The sequence below is a fragment of the Salmo salar genome, chromosome ssa13, assembly GCF_905237065.1.
Source record: "Salmo salar chromosome ssa13, Ssal_v3.1, whole genome shotgun sequence".
NCBI lineage: Eukaryota > Metazoa > Chordata > Actinopteri > Salmoniformes > Salmonidae > Salmo > Salmo salar.
This window is the reverse complement of record NC_059454.1, coordinates 3,062,187-3,089,412: the sequence shown is the minus strand read 5'-3', so window position 1 is coordinate 3,089,412 and position 27,226 is coordinate 3,062,187. Positions and strand designations below refer to the sequence as shown.

The window sequence follows — 27,226 nt, the reverse complement described above, 5'->3', positions numbered from 1 at the left end:
AGCTGTATGGAGAAGGTACTGCTCTGTTTCAGCTGTTATGGTCAGTCTAGCTGTATGGAGGAGAAGGTACTGCTCTGTTTCAGCTGTTATGGTCAGTCTAGCTGTATGGAGGAGAAGGTACTGCTCTGTATCAGCTGCTGTATGGATAAGGTGCTGGTATAGTCAGTCTAGCTGTATGGAGAAGGTGCTGGTATAGTCAGTCTAGCTGTATGGAGAAGGTGCTGGTATAGTCAGTCTAGCTGTATGGAGAAGGTGCTTTCTGTATCCATGTATCTTATTTAGCCAGTTATGAAATCAGAGGGGTAGACAGGGTGGAGTGGGGATTGAACCCCGCTCTCCGGTGGGGAGAGGAGTACATTTGTCTCGAGCAAGGACATTAGCACTAGACCACAGGCTCTATACATTTAAATGCTTCTGGACAGTAATGTGATTTCTTGATCCAAACAAAGTATTTAAATGTGTACCTGTGATTGTTTGAAGACGTCCCTGGCGACAGCATCGAGGTTCCCCAGGTCTTTAATGGAGGAGACGTACTCAGACACCGCCTTGATAACCACCTCACAGGGAGGCAGCACCAACTGGTGGGCACGCACCTAGAGGTCAGAGGTTAGGGGTCAGACACCGCCTTGATGACCACCTCACAGGGAGGCAGCACCAACTGGTGGGCACGCACCTAGAGGTCAGAGGTTAGGGGTCAGACACCGCCTTGATAACCACCTCACAGGGAGGCAGCACCAACTGGTGGGCACGCACCTAGAGGTCAGAGGTTATAGATGGGTCAGACAGCAGGGGTATAGCTTAATGTTATGGTTTAGAAGTAAATAGAAGATATCGTCAGGATTAAAGGTCAGAGGTTATACCTTGAGTGAGGCCAGGGGGTGTTCTGGTCCTAAAAGGCTCCAGTGGAAGGCAGCCAGGTCCTCATCAGGGAGAATATGGTTCCCTATGGGGGGGGGGGGGGGAAGAGACCGGTAGTGTGGTGGAAAATTGTCTTAAGAATAACACTTCTTACAAGAACTCGTAAATTCAACATAGACTTTAATACAGAGTAAAAAAGCCGAGCCGGTCCGCGGACAACCACTGCCTTCCTTAGGCCCCGGCTCTGCTTTTATGCATATACAATACATAGGTCCATCCTTTATGTAAATGAAGTAAAACCCCCTATGCGTAAAGCCCCCTATGCGTTCTGCCACCTTTTTCTTTCAACCAAATGGATAACGCCCATATCTGCTTTTAGCTCTAACATAGTAGGGGCTAGACTCTCCTCATATGGATATGAAAATAATGCATGCATTGCAGGCTTACGCTTGGCATATATTTAGTCATGGCCATACATACAGCTTGCCTGGCCGTTCCTACTTGGGGATGTATGGCCATCTGTTATTTCCACTCAGGGCCTGCTGTCAGTCTCCTCTTTCGCTAGCTAATGTATTTCTATCTTTCTTTCCCTCAGCAAGTCTACCTTTCTCCCACAGTAGTAAACAACAACATGTAAAAGGTGTGTTTGGTTGCGTTTCAGGGATGGCACAATTAATCGATTAAAGATGAACAGACATTTTAGGAAAGTTAAAGTGATCTGCATCAATGAAGGATGGCGCCGAGTTGAAGGATGGAACTTTTCTGCCTAGAATTTCATTTAAGTTACTCAAGAGCTTTTTACTATCATTCTTTAAATTGATATTTGTTCCATAGTGTGTGTATACATATATATATATATATATTTTTTTTTTTTTTTTTTAACCTCTTGGGGCTAGGTGGGACGCTAGCGTGCCACCCGTGGTGCACTCCATCAACAGCAGGTGCATTTCAAGAGCGGCAAATTTGAATCCAAATAAATGTCAAAATTCAAATTTTTCAAAAATACAACTATGTTACACCATTTGAAAGATAAACATCTCCTTAATCTAACCACGTTTTACGATTTCAAAAAGGTTTTACGGCGAAAGCATAAATTTTGAGTATGTTAGGACAGTACATTTACAAGAGTTGTGTGTAATGTTTTGTCAAGTCAAAGACAGGGTCACCAAAACCATAAAACCAGCTAAAATGATGCACTAACCTTTTACAATCTCCATCAGATGACACTCCTAGGACATTATGTTAGACAATGCATGCATTTTTAGTTCTATCAAGTTGATATTTATATACAAAAACAGCGTTTTACTATGGCATTGATGTTGAGGAAATCGTTTCCCTCCAATAACCGGCAGTCAAGTCAGCGTCACAAATTAAATAATTAAAATTAGAAAACATTGGTAAAATATTATATTGTCATTTAAAGAATTATAGATTTACATCTTTTGAACGCAATCAACTTGCCAGATTTAAAAATAACCTTACTGGGAAATCACACTTTGCAATAATCTGAGCACTGTGCCCAGAAAAATACGCGTTGCGATACAGACTAGACGTCATGTTGGGGAGATCTAAAATCGAAAATACTATGTAAATAATCCATTACCTTTGATTCTCTTCATCAGATGTCACTTCCAGGTATCACAGGTCCATAACGAATGTAGTTTTGTTCAAAAAAGCTCATCATTTATGTCCAAAAATCTCCGTCTCGTTAGCACATGATGTAAGCCAGCCGGACTTCTCGTCATGAACGAGGGGAAAAAATATATTTCCGTTCGTTCAAACATGTCAAACGTTGTATAGCATAAATCATTAGGGCCTTTTTAACCAGAACATGAATAATATTCAAGGTGGACGAATGCATAGTCTTTTATAACGTATTGGAACGAGGGTACCCAACATGAAGTAGCGCGCCAGGTGTCTAATGGGACATCACCGTTCCATGGCTCTTGTTCGGTCAGATCTCCCTCCAGAAGACTCAAAACACTTTGTAAAGGCTGGTGACATCTAGTGGAAGCAATAGGAAGTGCCAAAATATTCCTAAACCCCTGTGTTTTTCAATGGGATAGGTTTAAAGTCAATACAACACATCAGGTATCCACTTCCTGTCAGAAAATGTCTCAGGGTTTTGCCTGCCAAATGAGTTCTGTTATACTCACAGACACCATTCAAACAGTTTTGGAAACTTTAGAGTGTTTTCTATCCATATATAATAAGTATATGCATATTCTAGTTACTGGGTAGGATTAGTAACCAGATTAAATCGGGTACATTTTTTTTATCCAGACGTGCAAATGCTGCCCCCTAGACCCAACAGGTTAAGTCAAGTCATTTGTCAACGTATTGTATCTTTGCCAATCTGCTGTGTTGCCAGACTTATTTGCCATTCCATTGGCCTCATCCCTCTCAGCCATACAGTTTTTCAATTCCTCATCTATCCATGGGGATTTGACAGTTAAGTCTGTTTCTTTATGGGAGAAAGCCCATCAGTAACCGGAATATAAGCAGCAATACCTCCATTGGCATTCCTGTATCTTCTGTAGATGTTACTACCATATATAGCTACATCTGTTTGAAAGGAATTGTCTAAGTGAGTAACAAAGAACCAGTATGACTGCTTTCTGTTGCTAGCAAATTAACACATTTCATGAACTTTGTTTCTTTGGCTAAATATGTTAATATGGGCAATTTTTTGTAAACAATTTTTCTGGGATTCTTCATTGTTTTTATTGCTTTACTGGGCTTAGAGGTAGACATGACAGCAACATTTACATTTGAGCTGGTAGTGCAGGGTGAGCTGTTAATCCTACGTCTGTAGCTAACTCTTTCAGAACAGACAACTAGCTAGCATTGACTGAACACTTGTTTTTCTAGCCAACTGTTTCTAGCTCAGCTAGCTAGCCTCTCGTAGGCTTGACACATTGGAAGTCCCTCACTACAAACCGTTGAATACTGTTTTATGCATATTGTACACCAGTGGCTCCCAAACTTTTTATAGTCCCGTACCCCTTCAAACAGTCAACCTCCAGCTGCGTACCCCCTCAAGCACCAGGGTCAGCGAACTCTCAAATATTGTTTTTTGCCATCATTGTAAGCCTGCCCCACACACACACACTGCTCGCCAAACGGTCGATCGTGATTTTCCATACTTCTGCTCGGCTGCAGCTGCAATGAACGAGCAGCCAAGCATCGATAGCTCTGCGTTTTATTACTATTAGCAGCTCGTCGTATCAATTTTAACATTAAGGAACATTAAGGAGCTCGAGACTAATCCAGACGCTTATAAGAAAACTCACTATGCCCTCAGACGAACCATCAAACAAGCAAAGCGCCAATACAGGATTAAAGATTGAATCCTACTACACCGGCTCTGATGCTCGTCGGACGTGGCAGGGCTTGAAAACTATAACGGACGACAAAGGGAAACCCAGACGCCAGCTGCCCAGTGATGTGAGCCTACCAGAGGAACTTATGCTCGCTTCAAGGCAAGCAACACTGAAGCATGCACGAGAGAACCAGCTGTTCTGGATGACTGTGATAATGCTATTGGTAGCCGATGTGAACAAAACCTTTATACAAGTCGACGTTCAAAGCAGCTGGGCCAGACGGATTACCAAGACGTGTACTCAAAGCATTTGCGGACCAACTGGCAAGTGTCTTCACTGGCATTTTTAACCTCTCCCTTACCAAAACTGTAATACCTTCATGTTTCAAACAGACCACCATAGTTTCTGTGCCCAAGGAAGTGAAGGTAACCTGCCTAAATGATTACCGCCCCATGGCACTCACATCGGTAGCCATGAAGTGCTTTGAAAGGCTGGTCATGGCTCACATGAACAGCATCCTCCCGGACACCCTAGACCCACTCCAATTCGCATACCACCCCAACAGATCCAATATCTATTGCACTCCACACTGCCCTTTCCCACTTGGACAAAAGGAACCCCTATGTGAGAATGCTATTCATTGACTACAGCTCAGCGTTCAACACCATAGTGCCCACAAAGCTCATCACTAAGCTAAGGACTCCCTCTGCAACTGGATCCTAAACTTCCTGACGGGCCGCACCCAGGTGGTATGAAAAGGCAACGACACGTCCTCCACGCTGACCGTTAACACTGGGGCTCCTCAGGGGTATGTACTTAGTCCCCTCCTGTATTCCCTATTCACCCACGATTGTGTGACCAAGCATGACTCTAACATTAAGTTTGCTGACTACACAACAGTGGTAGGCTTGATCACCGACAACGATGAGACGGCCTATAGGGAGGTGGTCAGAGAACTAGCAGTGTGGTGCCAGGACAACAACCTCTCCCTCAATGTGAGCAAGACTAAGGATCTGAAAAGGTGGCCCGAACAGGCCCCCATTAACATTGATGGGGCTGTAGTGGAGAGTTTCAAGTTCCTTGGTGGCCATATCACCAACAAACGAACATGGTCCAAGCACAACAAGACAGTCGTGAAGAGGGCACAACAAAACCTATTCCCCCTCAGGAGACTGAAAAGACTTAGCATGGATCCCCAACAAGTTCTACAGCTGCACCATCGAGAGCATCCTGGCCGGTTGCATCACCACCTGGTAGGCCAACTGCTCAGCATCTGACCGTAAGGCGCTACCGAGGGTAGTGTACAGCCCAGTACATCACTGGGGCCAAGCTTCCTGCCATCCAGGACCTATATAATAGGCAGTGTCAGAGGAAAGCCCATAAAAGTGTCAGAGACTCCAGTCACCCAAGATATAGACTTGTCTGTTACCGCACGGCAAGCGGTACCGGAGCACCAAGTCTAGGACCAAGAGGCTCCTCAACAGCTTCAGCCCCCAAGCCATAAGACAGCTGAACAGTTAATAAAATGGCCACCGGACTATTACATTGACACCCCCGCCCTCCCTTTTGTACACTGCTGCTACTCGCTGTTTATTATCTATGCATAGTCACTTCACTCCCACCTACATGTACAGATTACCTCAACTAGCCTGTACCCCCGCACACTGACTCGGTACCGGAGCCCGCTGTATATAGCCTCCACACTGACTCTGTACCGGTACCCCCTGTATATAACCTCCACATTGACTCTGTACCGGTACCCCCTGTATATAGCCTCCACATTGACTCTGTACTGGTACGCCCTGTATATAGCCTCCACATTGACTCTGTACCGGTACCCCCTGTATATAGCCTCCACATTGACTCGATACCGAAGCCCCCTGTATATAACCTCATTATTGTGTTACATTTTTATTATTACTTTTTATTTTAGTCTACTTGGTAAATATTTTCTTAATCTGGTTACTACACCTGCCCAGTAACTAGAATATGCATATAATTATTGGCTTTGGATAGAAAACACCCTAAAGTTTCTAAAACTGTTTGAATGGTGTCTGTGAGTATAACAGAACTCCTATGGCAGGCCAAAACCTGAGAAGATTTCAAGCAGGAAGTGGCCTGTCTGAGAAGTAGTGTTTCATCTTGGCTCTTTTTATTGAAGACTCAGGATCTGTGCAATAACGTGACACTTCCTACGTCTTCCATAGGGTCTCAGAGCCCGGGAAAACGTTGAACGATATCGAGGCAGGCTCTGGCTGAAACACTTTATCGCTTTTGGCAAGTGGCCACTCAGAGTACTATGGGCTTAGGCGTGTGCCCGCTTCGACCGAATGCTTTGTTTTCCTTTGTCTGTTTATCTAAACGCAGATTCCCGGTCGGAATATTATCGCTTTGAGAAAAATGGCATAAAAATTGATTTTAAACAGCGGTTGACATGCTTCGAAGTACGGTAATGGAATATTTAGAATTCTTTTGTCACGAATTGCGCCATGCACGTCAGCCTTATTTAGCCTTTAGGATAGTGTCTAGAACGCACGAACAAAACGCCGCTGTTTGGATATAACGATGGATTATTTTGGACCAAACCAACATTTCTTATTGAAGTAGAAGTCCTGGGAGTGCATTCTGACGAAGACAACAAAGGTAAGAACATTTTTCTTATAGTAAATCTGACTTTGATGAGTGCTAAACCTGCTGGGTGTCTAAATAGCTAGCCCTGTGATACCGGGCTATCTACTGAGAATATTGCAAAATGTGCTTTCACCGAAAAGCTATTTTAAAATCGGACATATTGAGTGCATAGAGGAGTTCTGTATCTATAATTCTTAAAATAATTGTTATGCTTTTGTGAACGTTTATCGTGAGTAATTTAGTAAATTCACCGGCAGTGTTCGGTGGGAATGCTAGTCACATGCTAATGTAAAAAGCTGTTTTTTGATATAAATATGAACTTGATTGAACAAAACATGCATGTATTCTATAACATAATGTCCTAGGGTTGTCATCTGATGAAGATCATCAAAGGTTAGTGCTACATTTAGCTGTGGTTTGGGTTTATGTGACATTATATGCTAGCTTGAAAAATGGGTGTCTGATTAATTCTGGCTGGGTAGTCTGCTGACATAATCTAATGTTTTGCTTTCGTTGTAAAGCCTTTTTGAAATCGGACAGTGTGGTTAGATTAACGAGAGTCTCATCTTTAAAATGGTGTAAAATAGTCATATTTTTGAAAAATTGAAGTAATAGCATATCTAAGGATTTGAATAACGCGCCACAGGATTCAACTGGCTGTTGAGTAGGTGGGACGCAAGCGTTCAACCTAGCCCATAGAGCTTAACTCTTCTTGAACTGCACTGTTGGTTAAGGGCTTGAAAGTAAGTATTTCACGGTAAAGTCTACACTTGTTGTATTCGGCGCATGTGACAAATAAAGTTTGATTTGATCACTGCACTATACATTTATTAAACATAAGAATGAGTCGTCACAACCCGGCTCGTGGGAAGTGACTAAGTGCTCTTATAGGACCAGGGCACAAATAATAATAAATCATTTTCCTCTTTATTTAACCATCTTACATATAAAACTTTATTTCTTCATCAAAAATTGTGAATAACTCACCACATGTTAATGAGAAGGGTGTGCTTGAAAGGATGCACATAACTCTGCAATGTTGGGTTGTATTGGAGAGTCTCAGTCAAATCATTTTCCACACACAGCCTGTGCCTGTATTTAGTTTTCATGCCAGTGAGGGCCGAGAATCCACTCTCACATAGGTACATGGTTGCAAAGGGCATCAGAGTCTTAACAGCGCGATCTGCCAAGGCAGGATACTCTGAGCGCAGCCCAATCCAGAAATCTGGCAGTAGCTTCTGATTAAATTGTATTTTCACAGAACCACTTGTTGCAATTTCGATGAGGCTCTCGTTCAGATATCGATAAGTGGACTGGAGGCAGGGCATGAAAGGGATAACGAATCCAATTGTTTGTGTCATTCATTTCGGGAAAGTACCTGCGTAACTGCGCACCCAATTCAGGTGCTTCGCTATATCAGATTTGACAATGTCCGTAAGCTTGAGTTCATTTGCACACAAAAGAGAATGTGTCATACAATGATGGAAAGATCTGTGTTGTCCTTAATGCAGACAGTGAAGAGCTCCAACTTCTAAATCATAGCCTCAGTTGCGGAGAGTCCCTGTAATCCTAGATTCAGATCATTTAGGTAAGAAAAAAACAGTAAGAGAGTCGTGTGAGAAACTCGTCATCATGCAAGCAGTCAGACAAGTGAAAATTATGGGTAGTAAAGAAAACTAAGCTTGTCTCTCAATTCCAAAAAACGTGTCAATACTTTGCCCCTTGATAACTAGCGCACTTCTGTATGTTGTAAAAGCGTTACATGGTCGCTGCCCATATCATTGCATAGTGCAGAAAATACATGAGAGTTCAGGGGCCTTTTGCTTTAACAAAGTTATCCATTTTCACTGTAGTGTCCAAAACGTCTTTCAAGTGGTCAGGCATTCCCTTGGCAGCGAGAGCCTCTCGGGGGATGCTGCAGTGGACCCAAGTAGCGTCGGGAGCAACTGCTCGCACGTGCGTTACCACTCCACTATGTCTCCCTGTTATGGCTTTTGCTCCATCAGTACAGATACCAACACATCTTGACCACCAAAGTCCATTTGATGTTACAAAGCTGTCCAGTACTTTAAAAATATCCTCTCCTGTTGTCCTGGTTTCCAGTGGTTTGCAGAAGAGGATGTCTTCCTTAATTGACCCCCCCCCCCCATAAACGTAACGGACATATACCAGGAGCTGTGCCGGGCAGGCCAGGCCTGTTGACTCATCCAGCTGTAACGCATAGAATTCACTGGCTTGTGTGGGAAGCGGTAATTGTTTCAAAACATCTCCTGCCATGTCACTGACGCGTCGTGAAACAGTGTTGTTTGATGAAGGTATTGTCTGTAGATTTTGGGGCCTTTCCCCCCCAGCATTGTCCCAGCCATATCCGATGCAGCAGGAAGAATTATGTCCTCCACAATAGTATGGGGCTTGCCTGTCTTAGCCACTCGGTAGCTCACCATATAAGATGCTTCTAGCCCCTTCTTATTAATGGTATCTGTTGCTTTTATACACGTCTTACTACTCGAAACTCGTCTTTATTATCGCTCAAAAAACTCCTGTGGCTTATTTTTCAAATTGTCATGTTTCGTTTCTAAATGTCTGCACAACAGTGAAGGTTTCCCGCAAGAGAGTAACGGTTAATGTGATTGGATGTAAATTATTTGACTAGGCTACCTGTATTTGACATTGTGTTATATCGCTGTCAACTAGATGGTTTAATTGTATTTTTGGCAGTGAAACGAGGCTACTCCGGCAAGAAGAAAACTCACCCCAATGTATAGCCCCGTTGGTAAATATAAATGTACTGTTTGAAACCATAAAGGAATTTAAAAAATATATTTTACATTTTTAAATGTGAATCACATTTTTATTTGGCGTACCCGCGACGGCAATGCACGTACCCCAGTTTGGGAACACCTGTTGTACACAATCTGCTTGCAAAAGTGTATTGTGAGCATTACCATGCAGTTGACTTCCTAACCTTTCCTGCTGTTAGCTAGTTTGGTTGCTAATGTCAGCTAACACTATGGATGTGACAAATTGAGAATTTTGCTTAATGTTTAACCTCTCTAGGGTCGGCGGGACGAAATCGTCCCACCTACGTAACAGCCAGTGGAATCCTGTGGCGCGTTATTCAAATACCTTAGAAATGCTATTACTTCAATTTCTCAAACATATGACTATTTTACACCATTTTAAAAGACAAGACTCTCGTTAATCTAACCACACTGTCCGATTTCAAAAAGGCTTTACAACGAAAGCAAAACATTAGATTATGTCAGCAGACTACCCAGCCAGAAATAATCAGACACCCATTTTTCAAGTTAGCATATAATGTCACATAAACCCAAACCACAGCTAAATGCAGCACTAACCTTTGATGATCTTCATCAGATGACACACCTAGGACATTATGTTATACATGCATGTTTTGTTCAATCAAGTTCATATTTATATCAAAAAACAGCTTTTTACATTAGCATGTGACGTTCAGAACTAGCATACCCCCCGCAAACTTCCGGTGAATTTACTAAACATTTACTAAATTACTCACGATAAACGTTCACAAAAAGCATAACAATTATTTTAAGAATTATAGATACAGAACTCCTCTATGCACTCGATATGTCCGATTTGAAAATTGCTTTTCGGTGAAAGCACATTTTGCAATATTCTGAGTAGATAACCCGGCATCACAGGGCTAGCTATTTAGACACCCAGCAAGTTTAGCACTCACCAAAGTCAGATTTACTATAAGAAAAATGTTATTACCTTTGGTGTTCTTCGTCAGAATGCACTCCCAGGACTTCTACTTCAATAACAAATGTTGGTTTGGTCCCAAATAATCCATTGTTATATCCAAATAGTGGCGTTTTGTTCGTGCGTTCAAGACACTATCCGAAAGGGTAAAGAAGGGTGACGAGCACGACGCATTTCGTGACAAATTTCTAAATATTCCATTACCGTACTTCGAAGCATGTCAACCGCTGTTTAAAATCAATTTATGCCATTTTTCTCATAAAAAAGCGATAATATTCCGACCGGGAATCTGCGTTTAGGTAAAAAGACGAAAGAAAATAAAGCATGGGGTCGACTCGTGCACGCGCCTAAGCCCATTGTCCTCTGATCGGCCACTTACCAAAGGCGATAATGTGTTTCAGCCAGAGGCTGCCTCGATATCGTTCAGCTTTTTCCCGGGTTCTGAGAGCCTATGGGAGCCGTAGGAAGTGTCACATTACAGCAAAGATCCTCAGTCTTCAATAAAAAGAGCCAAGAAGAACAAGAACTTGTCAGACAGGTCACTTCTGCATGAAATCTTCTCAGGTTTTTGCCTGCCATATGAGTTCTGTTATACTCACAGACACCATTCAAACAGTTTTAGAAACTTTAGGGTGTTTTCTATCCAAAGCCAATAATTATATGCATATTCTAGTTACTGGGCAGGAGTAGTAACCAGATTAAATCGGGTACGTTCTTTATCCGGCCGTGTAAATACTGCCCCCTATCCCCAACAGGTTTTAAACGGCCATTGTTTATCAGTTTTCTGTTAAAACTAAGAAAAAAAATTACATTTCACGTCAATTTACAATGCAGAATGTTGTATAATGGCTACGACCGGGTAATTAAGTTATTCTACCACAACTCTTTACAAAACACAGCTACAGAAACATGTCGATAGCGACAATTGTTAACTTTTCAGACGTTTTTTTTTAAAAGTGCTGCATCAGGTCTGTACCCCTTCAGACAGAATTCTGCTCTGGCGTAAAATGTTCTGTATTGTTTCCCTGACAAACATGGCTGATTGATGTGCTGCTGCGGTGTTTTATGGTAGAGTAGCTAGATGTGGTTTATTTCTACTAAATCACAGTATTTTACAAATTTAAAGTTCTATTTTAGGAGAGATTATTTGATTGACAGTTCTGGTTGCCTAGTGGCGGACTTTAGCTCCTGCTTCAGAAGCGGCATTCCTTTACAGACAAATAAAATGTATTTTCATAGAGGTTTCATGTTGGCATTTAAAAGTAGCGTAGGGTAGCCTAACAACCAGACAAACAAACCTTCTGTAGCCGAGGTGCTTTCAAGGGGGCACATTCCATTTTCTAGGTATCCCCTTTTGGTAGAGAAATGAACATTCAAATCTCTGGCAACAGCTCTGGTGGACATTTCTGCATGTCAATTGCATGCTCCTTAAAATTTGAGACATCTGTAGCATTGTGTTGTGTGACAAAACTACACATTTTAGAGTGGCCTTTTATTGTCCCCAGCACAAGGTGCACCTGTGTAATGATCATGCTGTTTAATCAGCTTCTTGATATGCCACACCAGTCAGCCGGATGGATGTGTTAAGAACATTTTAGAGAAATAAGCTTTTTGTGCGTAATGGAACATTTCTGGGATCTTTTATTGCCAAAGGTGCTTCTACAAAGTGTTGACTCAGGGGTGTGGATATTTATGTAAATACAATATTTATGTATTTAATTTTCCAAAAATTTGCTAACATTTCTAAAAACATGTTTTCACTTTGTTATTGTGGGGTATTGTGTTTAGATCGGTGAGAGAAAAAAAAAATACTTAATCCATTTGGAATTCTGGCTTTAACACAAAATGTGGAATAAGTCAAGGGGTATGAATACTTTCTGAAGGTACTGTACCTACCCAGCAGAGCAGCGAAGCAGGGCAGGTGTTGTGTCTTCAGACCCAGCTGTCTGGCAGCTTCAGAGAGCAGGTACTGGTGGGTGGTCAGGTTCTTGCCGTTCCAGGACAGTTTGAGGGCATGCGAGGAGAAGTAGGCGGGCACGTTGCAGAGGGCAAACTCTGAGTCCTGGGCGATCAGGCCGCAGAAACCAAAGTCCCTGTAGAGGGACAGCACCTCCTGGTGGTGGTCCTCCAACGTCTGGACAACCTGGATAATACAATATTAGTGATGCACCGATATGACATTTTTGGCCGATACCGATTACCTATATCCAATATTGTCAACAACAAAAGAACGATAGCGATATCCAATATTTTCCTTGTCAAAAAAAAAACGATGCCAATAACCGATATTTACAATTTTAGCGACCTTTTAAGCATTCTAGTACATTTAAATAGTTAACACACACACACACACAGACGCAGCGGTCTAAGGCACTGCAAGAGCCGTCACTACAGTCCCTGGTTCGAATCCAGGCTGTATCACATCCGGCCATGATTGGGAGTCCCATAGTGCGGGGCACAATTGGCCCAGCGTCACCCGGGCCGTCATTGTAAATAAGAATTTGTTCTTAACCGACTTGCCTAGTTAAATAAAGGTTTTACACACACACACACACACCCCAAAAAGTTATTTTGTTGGCATTTATGTATGTCCCCATTACCAGTAAAACAAAATCAAAACCCATTTCTTTCACTTACTTGCTGTGCTGTTTCATTGTTCATTTGTTCAGTCGTTTCATTCTCAACCAGGGTTTCTATGGAACGCCGTTTGGGTCTTTGCATGTCAAAACAGACACGTCAAATAACACGACATCTGTTTGAGTAGCTATATACAGTGAGGGGAAAAAGTATTTGATCCCCTGATGATTTTGGATGTTTGCCCACTGACAAAGAAATGATAGGTCTATAATTTTAATGCTAGGTTTATTTGAACAGTGAGAGACAGAATAACAAAAATCCAGAAAAACGCATGTCAAAAATGTTATAAATTGATTTGCATTTTAGTGAGGGAAATAAGTACTTGACCCCCTCTCAATCAGAAAGATTTCTGGCTCCCAGTTGTCTTTTATACAGTTAACGAGCTGAGATTAGGAGCACACTCTTAAAGGGAGTGCTCCTAACCGCAGCTTGTTACCTGTATAAAAGACACCTGTCCACAGAAGCAACCAATCAATCAGATTCCAAACTCTCCACCATGGCCAAGACCAAAGAGCTCTCCAAGGATGTCAGGGACAAGACTGTAGACCTACACAAGGCTGGAATGGGCTACAAGACCATCGCCAAGCAGCTTGGTGAGAAGGTGACAACAGTTGGTGCGGTTATTCGCAAATGGAAGAAACACAAAAGAACTGTCAATATCCCTCTGCCTAGGGCTCCATGCAAAATCTCACCTCGTGGAGTTGCAATGATCATGAGAACGGTGAGGAATCAGCCCAGAACTACACAGGAGGATCTTGTCAATGATCTCAAGGCAGCTAGGACCATAGTTACCAAGAAAACAATTGGTAACACACTACGCCGTCAAGGACTGAAATCCTGCAGCGCCCGCAAGGTCCCCCTGCTCAAGAAAGCACATATACATGCCCGTCTGAAGTTTGCCAATGAACATCTGAATGATTCAGAGGACAACTGGGTGAAAGTGTTGTGGTCAGATGAGACCAAAATGGAGCTCTTTGGCATCAACTCAACTCGCCGTGTTTGGAGGAAGAGGAATGCTGCCTATTACCCCAAGAACACCATCCAGGACAGGACAACTTCACCGCATCAAAGGGACGATGGACGGGGCCATGTACCGTCAAATCTTGGGAGAGAACCTCCTTCCCTCAACCAGGGCATTGAAAATGGGTATTCCAGCATGACAATGACCCAAAACACACAGCCAAGGCAACAAAGGAGTGGCTCAAGAAGAAGCACATTAAGGTCCTGAAGTGGCCTAGCCAGTCTCCAGACCTTAATCCCATAGAAAATCTGTGGAGGGAGCTTAAGGTTCGAGTTCCCAAACGTCAGCCTCGAAACCTTAATGACTTGGAGAAGATCTGCAAAGAGGAGTGGGACAAAATCCCTCCTGAGATGTGTGCAAACCTGGTGGCCAACTACAAGAAACGTCTGACCTCTGTGATTGCCAACAAGGGTTTTGCCACCAAGTACTAAGTCATGTTTTGCAGAGGGGTCAAATACTTATTTCCCTCATTAAAATGCCAATCAATTTAACATTTTTGACATGCGTTTCTCTGGATTTTTTTGTTGTTATTCTGTCTCTCACTGTTCAAATAAACTTACCATTAAAATTATAGACTGATCATTTCTTTGTCAGTGGGCAAACGTCCAAAATCAGCAGGGGATCAAATACTTTTTTCCCTCACTGTAGATAGGTAGTAGCTATAGCTAACTATATGGTGTCATCATCTAAAATAACACTAATTTATAAGACAGTTCTTATTTGATTAATGGTGGTCAGACCCATCAATGTGAAGCTAGCCACAATAAGGATTAGCCACAATAGTTGACTTTGCAGTTAGCCTTCAAAATAAAAGTATGGCATAATTCTACTATTTGTATTAATTTACATTACTGTCAATGACACTTATTTTGAAGGCAAACCGCAAATTCCACTATTGTACCTAATCCTTATTGTGGCTAGCTTCACAAAACATAACCCAGTCAGATCGAGCCTCACTAGCCAGATGAAGCTAGCTGGCTGCGTATAACGTTAGCTTTGGGCAACAGGGTTAAGTAGCTGGCTAGCTATTTATTTTCATAAACTGAAGTTCAATTTCAATAGGCGAACAACAATACTTACAAGGATTCCTAAATCATTGCTAAGAATAGTGAAAATGACTGCAGGTTCTACAGGTCATTGTTTTCAGACTGGTTGTATTGCTGCTAGCAAGGTACCAAGCTGAAGCTTACTTTTTTGTACAGTTTTCACAGTGCTACTATCTTTTTTGACACGCAAAAGACCCTAATGGCGTTCCATAGTGTGTATGTCGTGAAGCTAATAGCAGTGACGTCATTACTGTGTAACTCCAGTAGGCCAACATCTGAAACATAGTGCACTTGGTAGTGTGTACCGATGCTCGACCAGTCGGCGAAAGCCAACATCACCTTCGACAGAGAACGGTTGATTGTCAAGGACAATGAATTCCATTATCTTGGCTTTAATGGATTTCGCCTTGGAGTTGTCTCGCTGAAATTTTGTTCCTCTTTCAAATGACTGCTCGATCCACACAGCAGACATTGTGGGTTAGTTTAGGAATGCTGTGTTGCACGTATAGAGAAAAATGTTATGTGGCGTCATTACATCATGTACTTATGTTATATAGGTATGCACGTCAGCGTTGACATCGGTTTTGCACCTCGGGGCGTTAAACTAGACATCTGCCGATACCGATGTTGGCATTCTTAGCTAATATAGGCCGATTCCGATATGTTCACTGATATATCGTACATCCGTATACAATATTACACATCTTAAACCCTCATCTCTAACCCTGTAGAAAGGCCACCAGGCTGAAACGTTGACCAAAGTGCCATGGTATAAAAGATACAGTAAGTACACCAGTAGTCTGCCCCCCAGCCGTTATCACACACAGCACTCATTAACACAACAGGTCCCACCCAGCACTCATTATCACAACAGGTCCCACCCAGCACTCATTATCACAACAGGTCCCACCCAGCACTCATTAACATAACAGGTCCCAGCCAAACATCTGACCATATTGAGATGCTTAACAACCAGGTAGTTAGCCCCTATTCCACCTGTTGCTAAGGGTATCATGCTTATTCATGCATGTATTGGGGCGGCAGGTAGCCTAGTGGTTAGAGAATTGGACTAGTAACCGAAAGGTTGTAAGATCAAATCCCCGAGCTGGCAAGGTAAAAATCTGTCGTTCTGCCCCTGAACAAGGCAGTTAACCCACTGTTCCTAGGCTGTCATTGAAAATAAGAATTTGTTCTTAACTGACTTGCCCAGATAAATAAAGGTAAAAATAAATGTATCTCTGGTCAAATAGGGCTGTTAAAATATAAAAGATTAGTTCCAGGGGTGACCTAAGACCAGCCTCTTGTCCCTGTGTTGAAGGTAGAAGACTGGCACACCAGCCTCTTGTCCCTGTGTTGAAGGTAGAAGGCTGGCACACCAGCCTCTTGTCCCTGTGTTGAAGGTAGAAGACTGGCAGACTGGCACACCAGCATCTTGTCCCTGTGTTGAAGGTTGAAGACTGGCAGACCAAAGACCAGCCTCTTGTCCCTGTGTTGAAGTGAGGGTAGAAGACTGGCAGACCAAAGACCAGCCTCTTGTCCCTGTGTTGAAGTGAGGGTAGAAGACTGGCAGACCAATGACCAGCCTCTTGTCCCTGTGTTGAAGTGAGGGTAGAAGACTGGCAGACCACTCCAGCAAGAACAGTATTATGTATGAACACGACCAGGCCTAAATACGCTGATTTACTGGGCTACTCTCCAATACCTATTAGTGTTGTCACCACACCAGAACTCTGACTGGCACTTGATCCAGACAAACTCAGCTACTGCTCTGTTCAATCGTTGGGCATCTTTTGAGTTCAATATCATTACATTTGAACATTATGAATATTTTCAAGACAGTCATTAACGAATAAAATTATACAAATCAATTTGACTTTGTTTTTCCAAATCTAACTACAAAGGAAATAATTTGAATGGTAAATCTCTATTGATCAACTGGCTAAATGAAGGTGTAGCCTAGCTCTATTCACAGTGCAGGTGAATACGTATTCAATAGGAATGTGAACGCATTGAGGTATTCAGCTTGTTTTGGCTGATATACAGGCTACAGACAAACAATCCCTTCCACATGACTGATTTTATTGGCAACTGCTAGTAGAACATTTGATTGTACTGATCAACAACATTTGCATAGAAGAGGCAGTATTTTATAAGTAATGATGTCATTCACAAGGCAGAATGTGGTTGTTGAATCTGACTGGATACGGAATCTAGTGGAAACCAGACGAGGAAGATGAACAAGTGAATGAGTTCTTGGTGGCGAGGGAGACCAAGTGAAATAACGTTTTTTTTTGTCACAATCAGCATATTGTGTGTTATGGTTTGCATATTTGAAACAAAGTACTAGGGTAGTAAATTCAGCTGCAAGCTAGCAAGGAAATGTATCCTACAATTAAAGCTGGAAGCTACCGGTATCATCTTGCATTGTAAAGTGTTCTAGCCTGAATGGACATTGTTTTGCGAACAGTAATTAACAGTTTCTACATGCCGTGTTGCATTACTCAAGAGTGTTAACTTCTGTGCAGCATGAGTGATATAATGTATTTAATATGTATCCAAGTGAGCAGACACCTAAGGCAAATGACTCATGAATGGTTCACACCTGATGCCCTCAATTTCACTTCGTGCCCGCTCCCATTCCCTATAATTCTGTATTTCTTTGTGACTAACTTGTATACAGGTAGATCAGAGAAGCCACATCCCTGATTGGCTGATGAGTGGCAACCCTGATTAGAAGCACCTGCTGCTCATCGGTTGCTCACCTGTGTGCCATTTTGAATAAAAAGAGATTTGAACCTACACACTGAAGGCTGCAAAGCCAAAACGTCTGTGTACGCTATCACTGATGCAGTGAAAATACTCAAATAAAAGGAAGCACGTGTTATGCGACATCTTTTTGAGTGCGGACCCATCACACCTCGTGTCTGAATTCACAGGTTTTACACAGCACCCAAGCTTCTAGGAGAGAGCCATGGTTTTACACAGCACCCAAGCTTCTAGGAGAGCACACCATGGTTTTACACAGCACCCAAGCTTCTAGGAGAGAGCCATGGTTTTACACAGCACCCAAGCTTCTAGGAGAGCACACCATGGTTTTACACAGCACCCAAGCTTCTAGGAGAGCACACCATGGTTTTACACAGCACCCAAGCTTCTAGGAGAGAGCCATGGTTTTACACAGCACCCAAGCTTCTAGGAGAGCACACCATGGTTTTACACAGCACCCAAGCTTCTAGGAGAGCACACCATGGTTTTACACAGCACCCAAGCTTCTAGGAGAGAGCCATGGTTTTACACAGCACCCTAGCTTCTATGAGAGCCCACCATGGTTTTACACAGCACCCAAGCTTCTGGGAGAGAGCCATGGTTTTACACAGCACCCTAGCTTCTAGGAGAGAGCCATGGCTTTACACAGCACCCAAGCTTCTAGGAGAGAGCCATGGTTTTACACAGCACCCAAGCTTCTAGGAGAGCACACCATGGTTTTACACAGCACCCAAGCTTCTGGGAGAGAGCCATGGTTTTACACAGCACCCAAGCTTCTAGGAGAGAGCCATGGTTTTACACAGCACCCTAGCTTCTAGGAGAGAGCCATGGTTTTACACAGCACCCATGAGGAGAGCCATGGTCCCTTTTCATGAGCTAACAATGCAGCCCAGACAGCTATAGCAATGAATGAGTAGGCCTAAGCAGAGCAGGTACTTTCTCTTCGCGCTATAAAAGGAGCTACGCTGATACAGTTTTAATCCTCTAAAATCACGCGAGACATTTGACAGAAGTACCGAACGTAACAAATTCTAGTTCCGAACAGGGGTTTTTGGTATCTAAAAAGGACTGAAGTTTCAGTATACCGTGCAACGCTACCAGTATACCGTGCAACGCTACCAGTATACCGTGCAACGCTACCAGTATACCGTGCAACGCTACCAGTATACCGTGCAACGCTACCAGTATACCGTGCAACGCAACCAGTATACCGTGCAACGCAACCAGTATACTGTGCAACGCAACCCAACGCTACCAGTATACCGTGCAACGCTACCAGTATACCGTGCAACGCTACCAGTGCAACGCTACCAGTATACCGTGCAACGCTACCAGTATACCGTGCAACGCTACCAGTATACCGTGCAACGCTACCAGTATACCGTGCACAGCTGTGTACATTTCATTCCAATCTGTAACCCCTGGCTGCATCCAAATGGCACCTTATTCCCTGTATAGGCTAGTGCACTACTTTTGAGCAGGGCAGATTCCATATATAGTGCACTACTTTTGAGCAGGGCAGATTCCATATAGAGTGCACTAGTTTTGACCAGGGCAGATTCCATATATAGTGCACTACTTTTGACAGGGCAGATTCCATATATAGTGCACTACTCATCCAGAGGTCAGTCAGTCAGTCCAGTAGTAGTTCATCCAGAGGTCAGTCAGTCAGTCCAGTAGTAGTTCATCCAGAGGTCAGTCAGTCAGTCCAGTAGTAGTTCATCCAGAGGTCAGTCAGTCAGTCCAGTAGTAGTTCATCCAGAGGTCAGTCAGTCAGTCCAGTAGTAGTTCATCCAGAGGTCGGTCAGTCAGTCCAGTAGTAGTTCATCCAGAGGTCGGTCAGTCAGTCCAGTACTAGTTCATCCAGAGGTCGGTCAGTCAGTCCAGTAGTAGTTCATCCAGAGGTCGGTCAGTCAGTCCAGTAGTAGTTCATCCAGAGGTCGGTCAGTCAGTCCAGTAGTAGTTCATCCAGAGGTCAGTCAGTCAGTCCAGTAGTAGTTCATCCAGAGGTCAGTCAGCCAGTCCAGTAGTAGTTCATCCAGAGGTCGGTCAGCCATTCCAGTACTAGTTCATCCAGAGGTCGGCCAGCCAGTCCAGTAGTAGTTCATCCAGAGGTCGGTCAGCCAGTCCAGTAGTAGTTCATCCAGAGGTCGGTCAGTCAGTCCAGTAGTAGTTCATCCAGAGGTCAGTCAGTCAGTCCAGTAGTAGTTCATCCAGAGGTCAGTCAGCCAGTCCAGTAGTAGTTCATCCAGAGGTCAGTCAGCCATTCCAGTAGTAGTTCATCCAGAGGTCAGCCAGCCAGTCCAGTAGTAGTTCATCCAGAGGTCAGCCAGTCCAGTAGTAGTTCATCCAGAGGTCAGCCAGTCCAGTAGTAGTTCATCCAGAGGTCAGTCAGTCCAGTAGTAGTTCATCCAGAGGTCAGTCAATCAGTCCAGTAGTAGTTCATCCAGAGGTCAGTCAGTCAGTCCAGTAGTAGTTCATCCAGAGGTCGGTCAGTCAGTCCAGTAGAAGTTCATCCAGAGGTCGGTCAGTCAGTCCAGTACTAGTTCATCCAGAGGTCGGTCAGTCAGTCCAGTACTAGTTCATCCAGAGGTCAGTCAGTCAGTCCAGTAGTAGTTCATCCAGAGGTCAGTCAGTCCAGTAGTAGTTCATCCAGAGGTCAGTCAGCCAGTCCAGTAGTAGTTCATCCAGAGGTCGGTCAGTCAGTCCAGTACTAGTTCATCCAGAGGTCAGTCAGTCAGTCCAGTAGTAGTTCATCCAGAGGTCAGTCAGTCCAGTAGTAGTTCATCCAGAGGTCAGTCAGCCAGTCCAGTAGTAGTTCATCCAGAGGTCGGTCAGCCAGTCCAGTAGTAGTTCATCCAGAGGTCGGTCAGCCAGTCCAGTACTAGTTCATCCAGAGGTCAGTCAGTCCAGTAGAAGTTCATCCAGAGGTCAGTCAGTCCAGTACTAGTTCATCCAGAGGTCGGTCAGTCAGTCCAGTAGTAGTTCATCCAGAGGTCGGTCAGTCAGTCCAGTACTAGTTCATCCAGAGGTCGGTCAGTCAGTCCAGTACTAGTTCATCCAGAGGTCGGTCAGTCAGTCCAGTACTAGTTCATCCAGAGGTCGGTCAGTCAGTCCATTAGTAGTTCATCCAGAGGTCGGTCAGTCAGTCCAGTAGTAGTTCATCCAGAGGTCGGTCAGTCAGTCCAGTACTAGTTCATCCAGAGGTCGGTCAGTCAGTCCAGTAGTAGTTCATCCAGAGGTCAGTCAGTCAGTCCAGTAGTAGTTCATCCAGAGGTCAGTCAGTCAGTCCAGTAGTAGTTCATCCAGAGGTCAGTCAGTCAGTCCAGTAGTAGTTCATCCAGAGGTCAGCCAGTCCAGTAGTAGTTCATCCAGAGGTCGGTCAGTCAGTCCAGTAGTAGTTCATCCAGAGGTCAGTCAGTCAGTCCAGTAGTAGTTCATCCAGAGGTCGGTCAGTCAGTCCAGTAGTAGTTCATCCAGAGGTCGGTCAGTCAGTCCAGTACTAGTTCATCCAGAGGTCGGTCAGTCAGTCCAGTACTAGTTCATCCAGAGGTCGGTCAGTCAGTCCATTAGTAGTTCATCCAGAGGTCGGTCAGTCAGTCCAGTAGTAGTTCATCCAGAGGTCGGTCAGTCAGTCCAGTACTAGTTCATCCAGAGGTCGGTCAGTCAGTCCAGTAGTAGTTCATCCAGAGGTCGGTCAGTCAGTCCAGTAGTAGTTCATCCAGAGGTCAGTCAGTCCAGTAGTAGTTCATCCAGAGGTCAGTCAGCCAGTCCAGTAGTAGTTCATCCAGAGGTCAGTCAGCCAGTCCAGTAGTAGTTCATCCAGAGGTCAGTCAGCCAGTCCAGTAGTAGTTCATCCAGAGGTCAGTCAGCCAGTCCAGTAGTAGTTCATCCAGAGGTCAGTCAGCCAGTCCAGTAGTAGTTCATCCAGAGGTCAGTCAGCCAGTCCAGTAGTAGTTCATCCAGAGGTCAGTCAGCCAGTCCAGTAGTAGTTCATCCAGAGGTCAGTCAGCCAGTCCAGTAGTAGTTCATCCAGAGGTCAGCCAGTCCAGTAGTAGTTCATCCAGAGGTCAGCCAGTCCAGTAGTAGTTCATCCAGAGGTCAGTCAGTCCAGTAGTAGTTCATCCAGAGGTCAGTCAATCAGTCCAGTAGTAGTTCATCCAGAGGTCAGTCAGTCAGTCCAGTAGTAGTTCATCCAGAGGTCGGTCAGTCAGTCCAGTAGAAGTTCATCCAGAGGTCGGTCAGTCAGTCCAGTACTAGTTCATCCAGAGGTCGGTCAGTCAGTCCAGTACTAGTTCATCCAGAGGTCAGTCAGTCAGTCCAGTAGTAGTTCATCCAGAGGTCAGCCAGTCCAGTAGTAGTTCATCCAGAGGTCAGTCAGCCAGTCCAGTAGTAGTTCATCCAGAGGTCAGTCAGCCAGTCCAGTAGTAGTTCATCCAGAGGTCAGTCAGCCAGTCCAGTAGTAGTTCATCCAGAGGTCAGTCAGTCCAGTAGAAGTTCATCCAGAGGTCAGTCAGTCCAGTAGTAGTTCATCCAGAGGTCGGTCAGTCAGTCCAGTAGAAGTTCATCCAGAGGTCGGTCAGTCAGTCCAGTACTAGTTCATCCAGAGGTCGGTCAGTCAGTCCAGTACTAGTTCATCCAGAGGTCGGTCAGTCAGTCCAGTACTAGTTCATCCAGAGGTCGGTCAGTCAGTCCATTAGTAGTTCATCCAGAGGTCGGTCAGTCAGTCCAGTAGTAGTTCATCCAGAGGTCGGTCAGTCAGTCCAGTACTAGTTCATCCAGAGGTCGGTCAGTCAGTCCAGTAGTAGTTCATCCAGAGGTCAGTCAGTCAGTCCAGTAGTAGTTCATCCAGAGGTCAGTCAGTCAGTCCAGTAGTAGTTCATCCAGAGGTCAGTCAGTCAGTCCAGTAGTAGTTCATCCAGAGGTCAGCCAGTCCAGTAGTAGTTCATCCAGAGGTCGGTCAGTCAGTCCAGTAGTAGTTCATCCAGAGGTCAGTCAGTCAGTCCAGTAGTAGTTCATCCAGAGGTCGGTCAGTCAGTCCAGTAGAAGTTCATCCAGAGGTCGGTCAGTCAGTCCAGTACTAGTTCATCCAGAGGTCGGTCAGTCAGTCCAGTACTAGTTCATCCAGAGGTCGGTCAGTCAGTCCATTAGTAGTTCATCCAGAGGTCGGTCAGTCAGTCCAGTAGTAGTTCATCCAGAGGTCGGTCAGTCAGTCCAGTACTAGTTCATCCAGAGGTCGGTCAGTCAGTCCAGTAGTAGTTCATCCAGAGGTCAGTCAGTCCAGTAGTAGTTCATCCAGAGGTCGGTCAGCCAGTCCAGTAGTAGTTCATCCAGAGGTCAGTCAGCCAGTCCAGTAGTAGTTCATCCAGAGGTCAGTCAGCCAGTCCAGTAGTAGTTCATCCAGAGGTCAGTCAGCCAGTCCAGTAGTAGTTCATCCAGAGGTCAGTCAGCCAGTCCAGTAGTAGTTCATCCAGAGGTCAGTCAGCCAGTCCAGTAGTAGTTCATCCAGAGGTCAGTCAGCCAGTCCAGTAGTAGTTCATCCAGAGGTCAGTCAGCCAGTCCAGTAGTAGTTCATCCAGAGGTCAGTCAGCCAGTCCAGTAGTAGTTCATCCAGAGGTCAGTCAGCCAGTCCAGTAGTAGTTCATCCAGAGGTCAGTCAGCCAGTCCAGTAGTAGTTCATCCAGAGGTCAGTCAGTCAGTCCAGTAGTAGTTCATCCAGAGGTCAGTCAGTCCAGTAGTAGTTCATCCAGAGGTCAGTCAGTCCAGTAGTAGTTCATCCAGAGGTCAGTCAGTCAGTCCAGTAGTAGTTCATCCAGAGGTCAGTCAGTCAGTCCAGTATTAGTTCATCCAGAGGTCAGTCAGTCAGTCCAGTAGTAGTTCATCCAGAGGTCAGTCAGTCAGTCCAGTAGTAGTTCATCCAGAGGTCAGTCAGTCAGTCCAGTAGTAGTTCATCCAGAGGTCGGTCAGTCAGTCCAGTAGTAGTTCATCCAGAGGTCAGTCAGTCAGTCCAGTAGTAGTTCATCCAGAGCTCAGTCAGTCAGTCCAGTAGTAGTTCATCCAGAGGTCAGTCAGTCAGTCCAGTAGTAGTTCATCCAGAGGTCAGTCAGTCAGTCCAGTAGTAGTTCATCCAGAGGTCAGTCAGTCAGTCCAGTGGTAGTTCATCCAGAGGTCGGTCAGTCAGTCCAGTAGTAGTTCATCCAGAGGTCAGTCAGTCCAGTAGTAGTTCATCCAGAGGTCAGTCAGTCCAGTAGTAGTTCATCCAGAGGTCAGTCAGTCCAGTAGAAGTTCATCCAGAGGTCAGTCAGTCCAGTAGTAGTTCATCCAGAGGTCAGTCAGTCCAGTAGTAGTTCATCCAGAGGTCAGTCAGTCAGTCCAGTAGTAGTTCATCCCGAGGTCAGCCAGTCCAGTAGTAGTTCATCCAGAGTTCAGTCAGTCCACTGTCAACATTCAACCAATATCACATTGAGTTTAGCATTAGCCTCTGCATCACTGCACTCACCCTGTCAGGGCTCTACAGTTTTACCATTTTGGGGGCATACGCTCTTAAATATTTTGCTACCTGGAATTTGGGAGCACCAGCGCCCCTAGAAATAAAAAAGATTCACCCAGGTAATAATTGTAATAATTTCTTCGCTGTCCCACAGCTTCAGCAGTATGCAAACGTGGTGGCACAGAAAGGACAACGGAGAAGCTTGGATTCACATAGGCGCAATGTTGGGTCTCAATCATAAAAATATATTGTTTGTATTCTTAAAACCTGTATTTTGTTATTACTGGCAATTCTTTGAATACGTGTTTTTATTTAACCTTTAACTAGACAAGTCAGTTAAGAACAAAATCTTATTTACAATGACGGCCTGTTGAAGAGGGACCAGTCAAGAGACTGCTTGAACCAGGGACTGTGGTAGTTAGAGAGGCAGGCCTCTCTAGGTGACATTTTTTTTTTTTACAAAATGTCAAAATGACATCAATACCTCAAATATTTTTCATTGTGGTCCTACATTGTGTGCAGCTACATTTTTTTACTTTGTAGCACATGTGCTCCTTGTAAAAATGTCACCTGCCTGTAACTATCAGTCACTGGTTCAAGCACTGCCTCTTGACTGTTCCCTCTTAAATCACTACAACTGATAGATACTGAATAAAGCCATAGATAATGAATAAAACCATAGAGATGCAGACACTAGCCACCCCCCCCCCCATCACCTCTGAGTCAGCGCTCATCAACTTGACAGGGATGGGGGGTTTAGCCCTATTCAAGCACTGTCCTCCTCATTATCAGTCCAGAAACCAGAGTGGCTTAGTGTTTATCTGCTATATCATCATTCTGAGCTAGCCTGCTACTGCTCTTTACTCACCCGCACTCTGAAGCGGAACATGGCGAGGCGGACACAGTGGCTGAGACAGGCTGGAGGAAGGAACCAGGCGCGGGGAGGAGGGGTAGCCTTACTGCCGACGTGGTTAACGATGAGCTGGGCCGTCTGGCGTTGCCCCTGGGCCTGGCGTGCCCACTCCGGCCACCGCTCCTTCCCCAGGGTCCCGTTGAACACCACGACCAGCTCCAGCCCACCCTGGTACATACATGCCTGGGACAGAGCGGCCAGGTATCCCAGCATGGCGTTCCACTCCCCGCCGCACACCCAGTCCGTCTGGTAGCCGCCGTACAGCCGCTGCAGGCCGGAGTCAGCATCGATGAGTATCCGGGCCGGTGGTGGAGGGGGCAGAGAGCCTGGGTGATGGTGCGGGCGTCCCGCAGTACGGCCTAGTTTGAGGAGGTCCACGGGAATGGCAGCCCCGGGACACCGTTTCTCCAGATACTCCTGGAAGCCCTGTACGCCCATCCCGGTGTTGTTGAGCCGGTGGGTCTGACCGGGGGAGGGCTCGGGGTTCGTCCGGAACGCCGTGGTGATAGCGGATGTGGAGACGGTAGCTAGCTAGAACCAGGCGGCTACCTAACTAGTCTCTCTGACAGTGTAACTGACTGGCTACACGACTGTCGTTACCCCCCCTAACCCTGAAAAGGTAGCCTAACAAGCCAGCTGGCCAGGTCAGGATGGTCACTTTCCAACAGCTAACAAGCTAGCTAGCTAGCAAATAGTTCAGCAGTTGGTTAGCAACTTGACTAACGTAGCTAGCGAGCTGTAACGTTAGTGTACCAAGCCAATCTTCTACATTTGGTCGTGTGTGTCCATCCCTAGCAGTATTGTGGTAAACTGCCAACAAAGCAACTAAAAGTTTAACTTGTTAACTACTCCTAACTAGCCATCTAATAGTTAGGTTATGATTTGGGCGATGCAAAGTTTAATCCTGATTCACACGAAGAAAGCCTGTGAATTACCTAAGTAACGAACATGACTACCGCGAAGTTCTTATCCTAACACTTCAAATACTTCTGCTAGACTAGTTCACATTGCAAGTGCTAGGTAATGTGATAGCTAATTCATATTTTGATAACGTTAAACTGCTGTAGCTATCTGGCTAATTTAGCTAGCAGGGTGGCTGACGGCGCATAAACAACTCTGTGATAGACACGACGCGGAATGAAATGGCCTTGTTTGGAGAAATAAAATAACTTAATAAAAAAAAAACTAACGCCTGATAGTGCCTCCCTCTCTTACTTCCCAACTCACGACTTCATGTTGAGGAAGGGAGCAGACTTCCAAGCGATGTCAGCCATCTTGCGGACCAGTGGGAGGGGAGCGGATGGCTTTTTGGACTAGATGGACACAGCTTTTGTCAGATGAAGACTTTTCGTAGCAGGTTAGGATAATTAGGTTTAGTTTGGGGAAAATAGTATGGGTTAGCCAAAATGTCTACTTTTGATGTTAATTTGACTTCTAGCCATGACCAGGGCTGTGACGAAGCCAGGGGAAGTGGCCAACCTATTACCAGTGCCTATAGGTTTTATGTCGCCCCCTTGTGGATACATTTGGGACGGCAGGTACATCATGTATTTGGGGATTTGAACATGAGAACATGAGAAATCAACCTCGACACCTCCCCATAGCCATTTTACCCCCGAGGCCAAGACACACTTCCTGCCCCTAGCACCCCAAATACAACCCTGCTATAGTACACCCACTGCACTGGTTGGTGGTACCTTAACTGGGGAGAACAGGCTCATTGTAAGACTGGAGCAGAATAGGTGGAATGGTATCAAACACATGGTTTCCAGGTGTTTGATGCCATACCATTTACGC

At 44.7% G+C, this 27,226-nt stretch overlaps 1 protein-coding gene across 2 annotated transcripts in view; it reads right to left on the bottom strand.

The window, feature by feature from the left end:
• LOC106566332 (constitutive coactivator of PPAR-gamma-like protein 2) overlaps positions 1-26,929 on the bottom strand; it is a 276,908-nt gene extending 249,979 nt beyond the window's left edge. For both annotated transcript variants that reach the window (XM_045692805.1, XM_045692806.1), the window contains exons 1-4: positions 25,385-26,929; positions 12,453-12,699; positions 861-943; positions 465-593 (exon numbers count right to left, since the gene is read on the bottom strand). In XM_045692805.1, coding sequence (XP_045548761.1) covers positions 465-593; positions 861-943; positions 12,453-12,699; positions 25,385-25,867 — 942 coding nt within the window. In that variant the 5' untranslated portion in view covers positions 25,868-26,929. The remainder of the gene's footprint in view (positions 1-464; positions 594-860; positions 944-12,452; positions 12,700-25,384) is intronic.
• Positions 26,930-27,226: the final 297 nt, after the last annotated feature.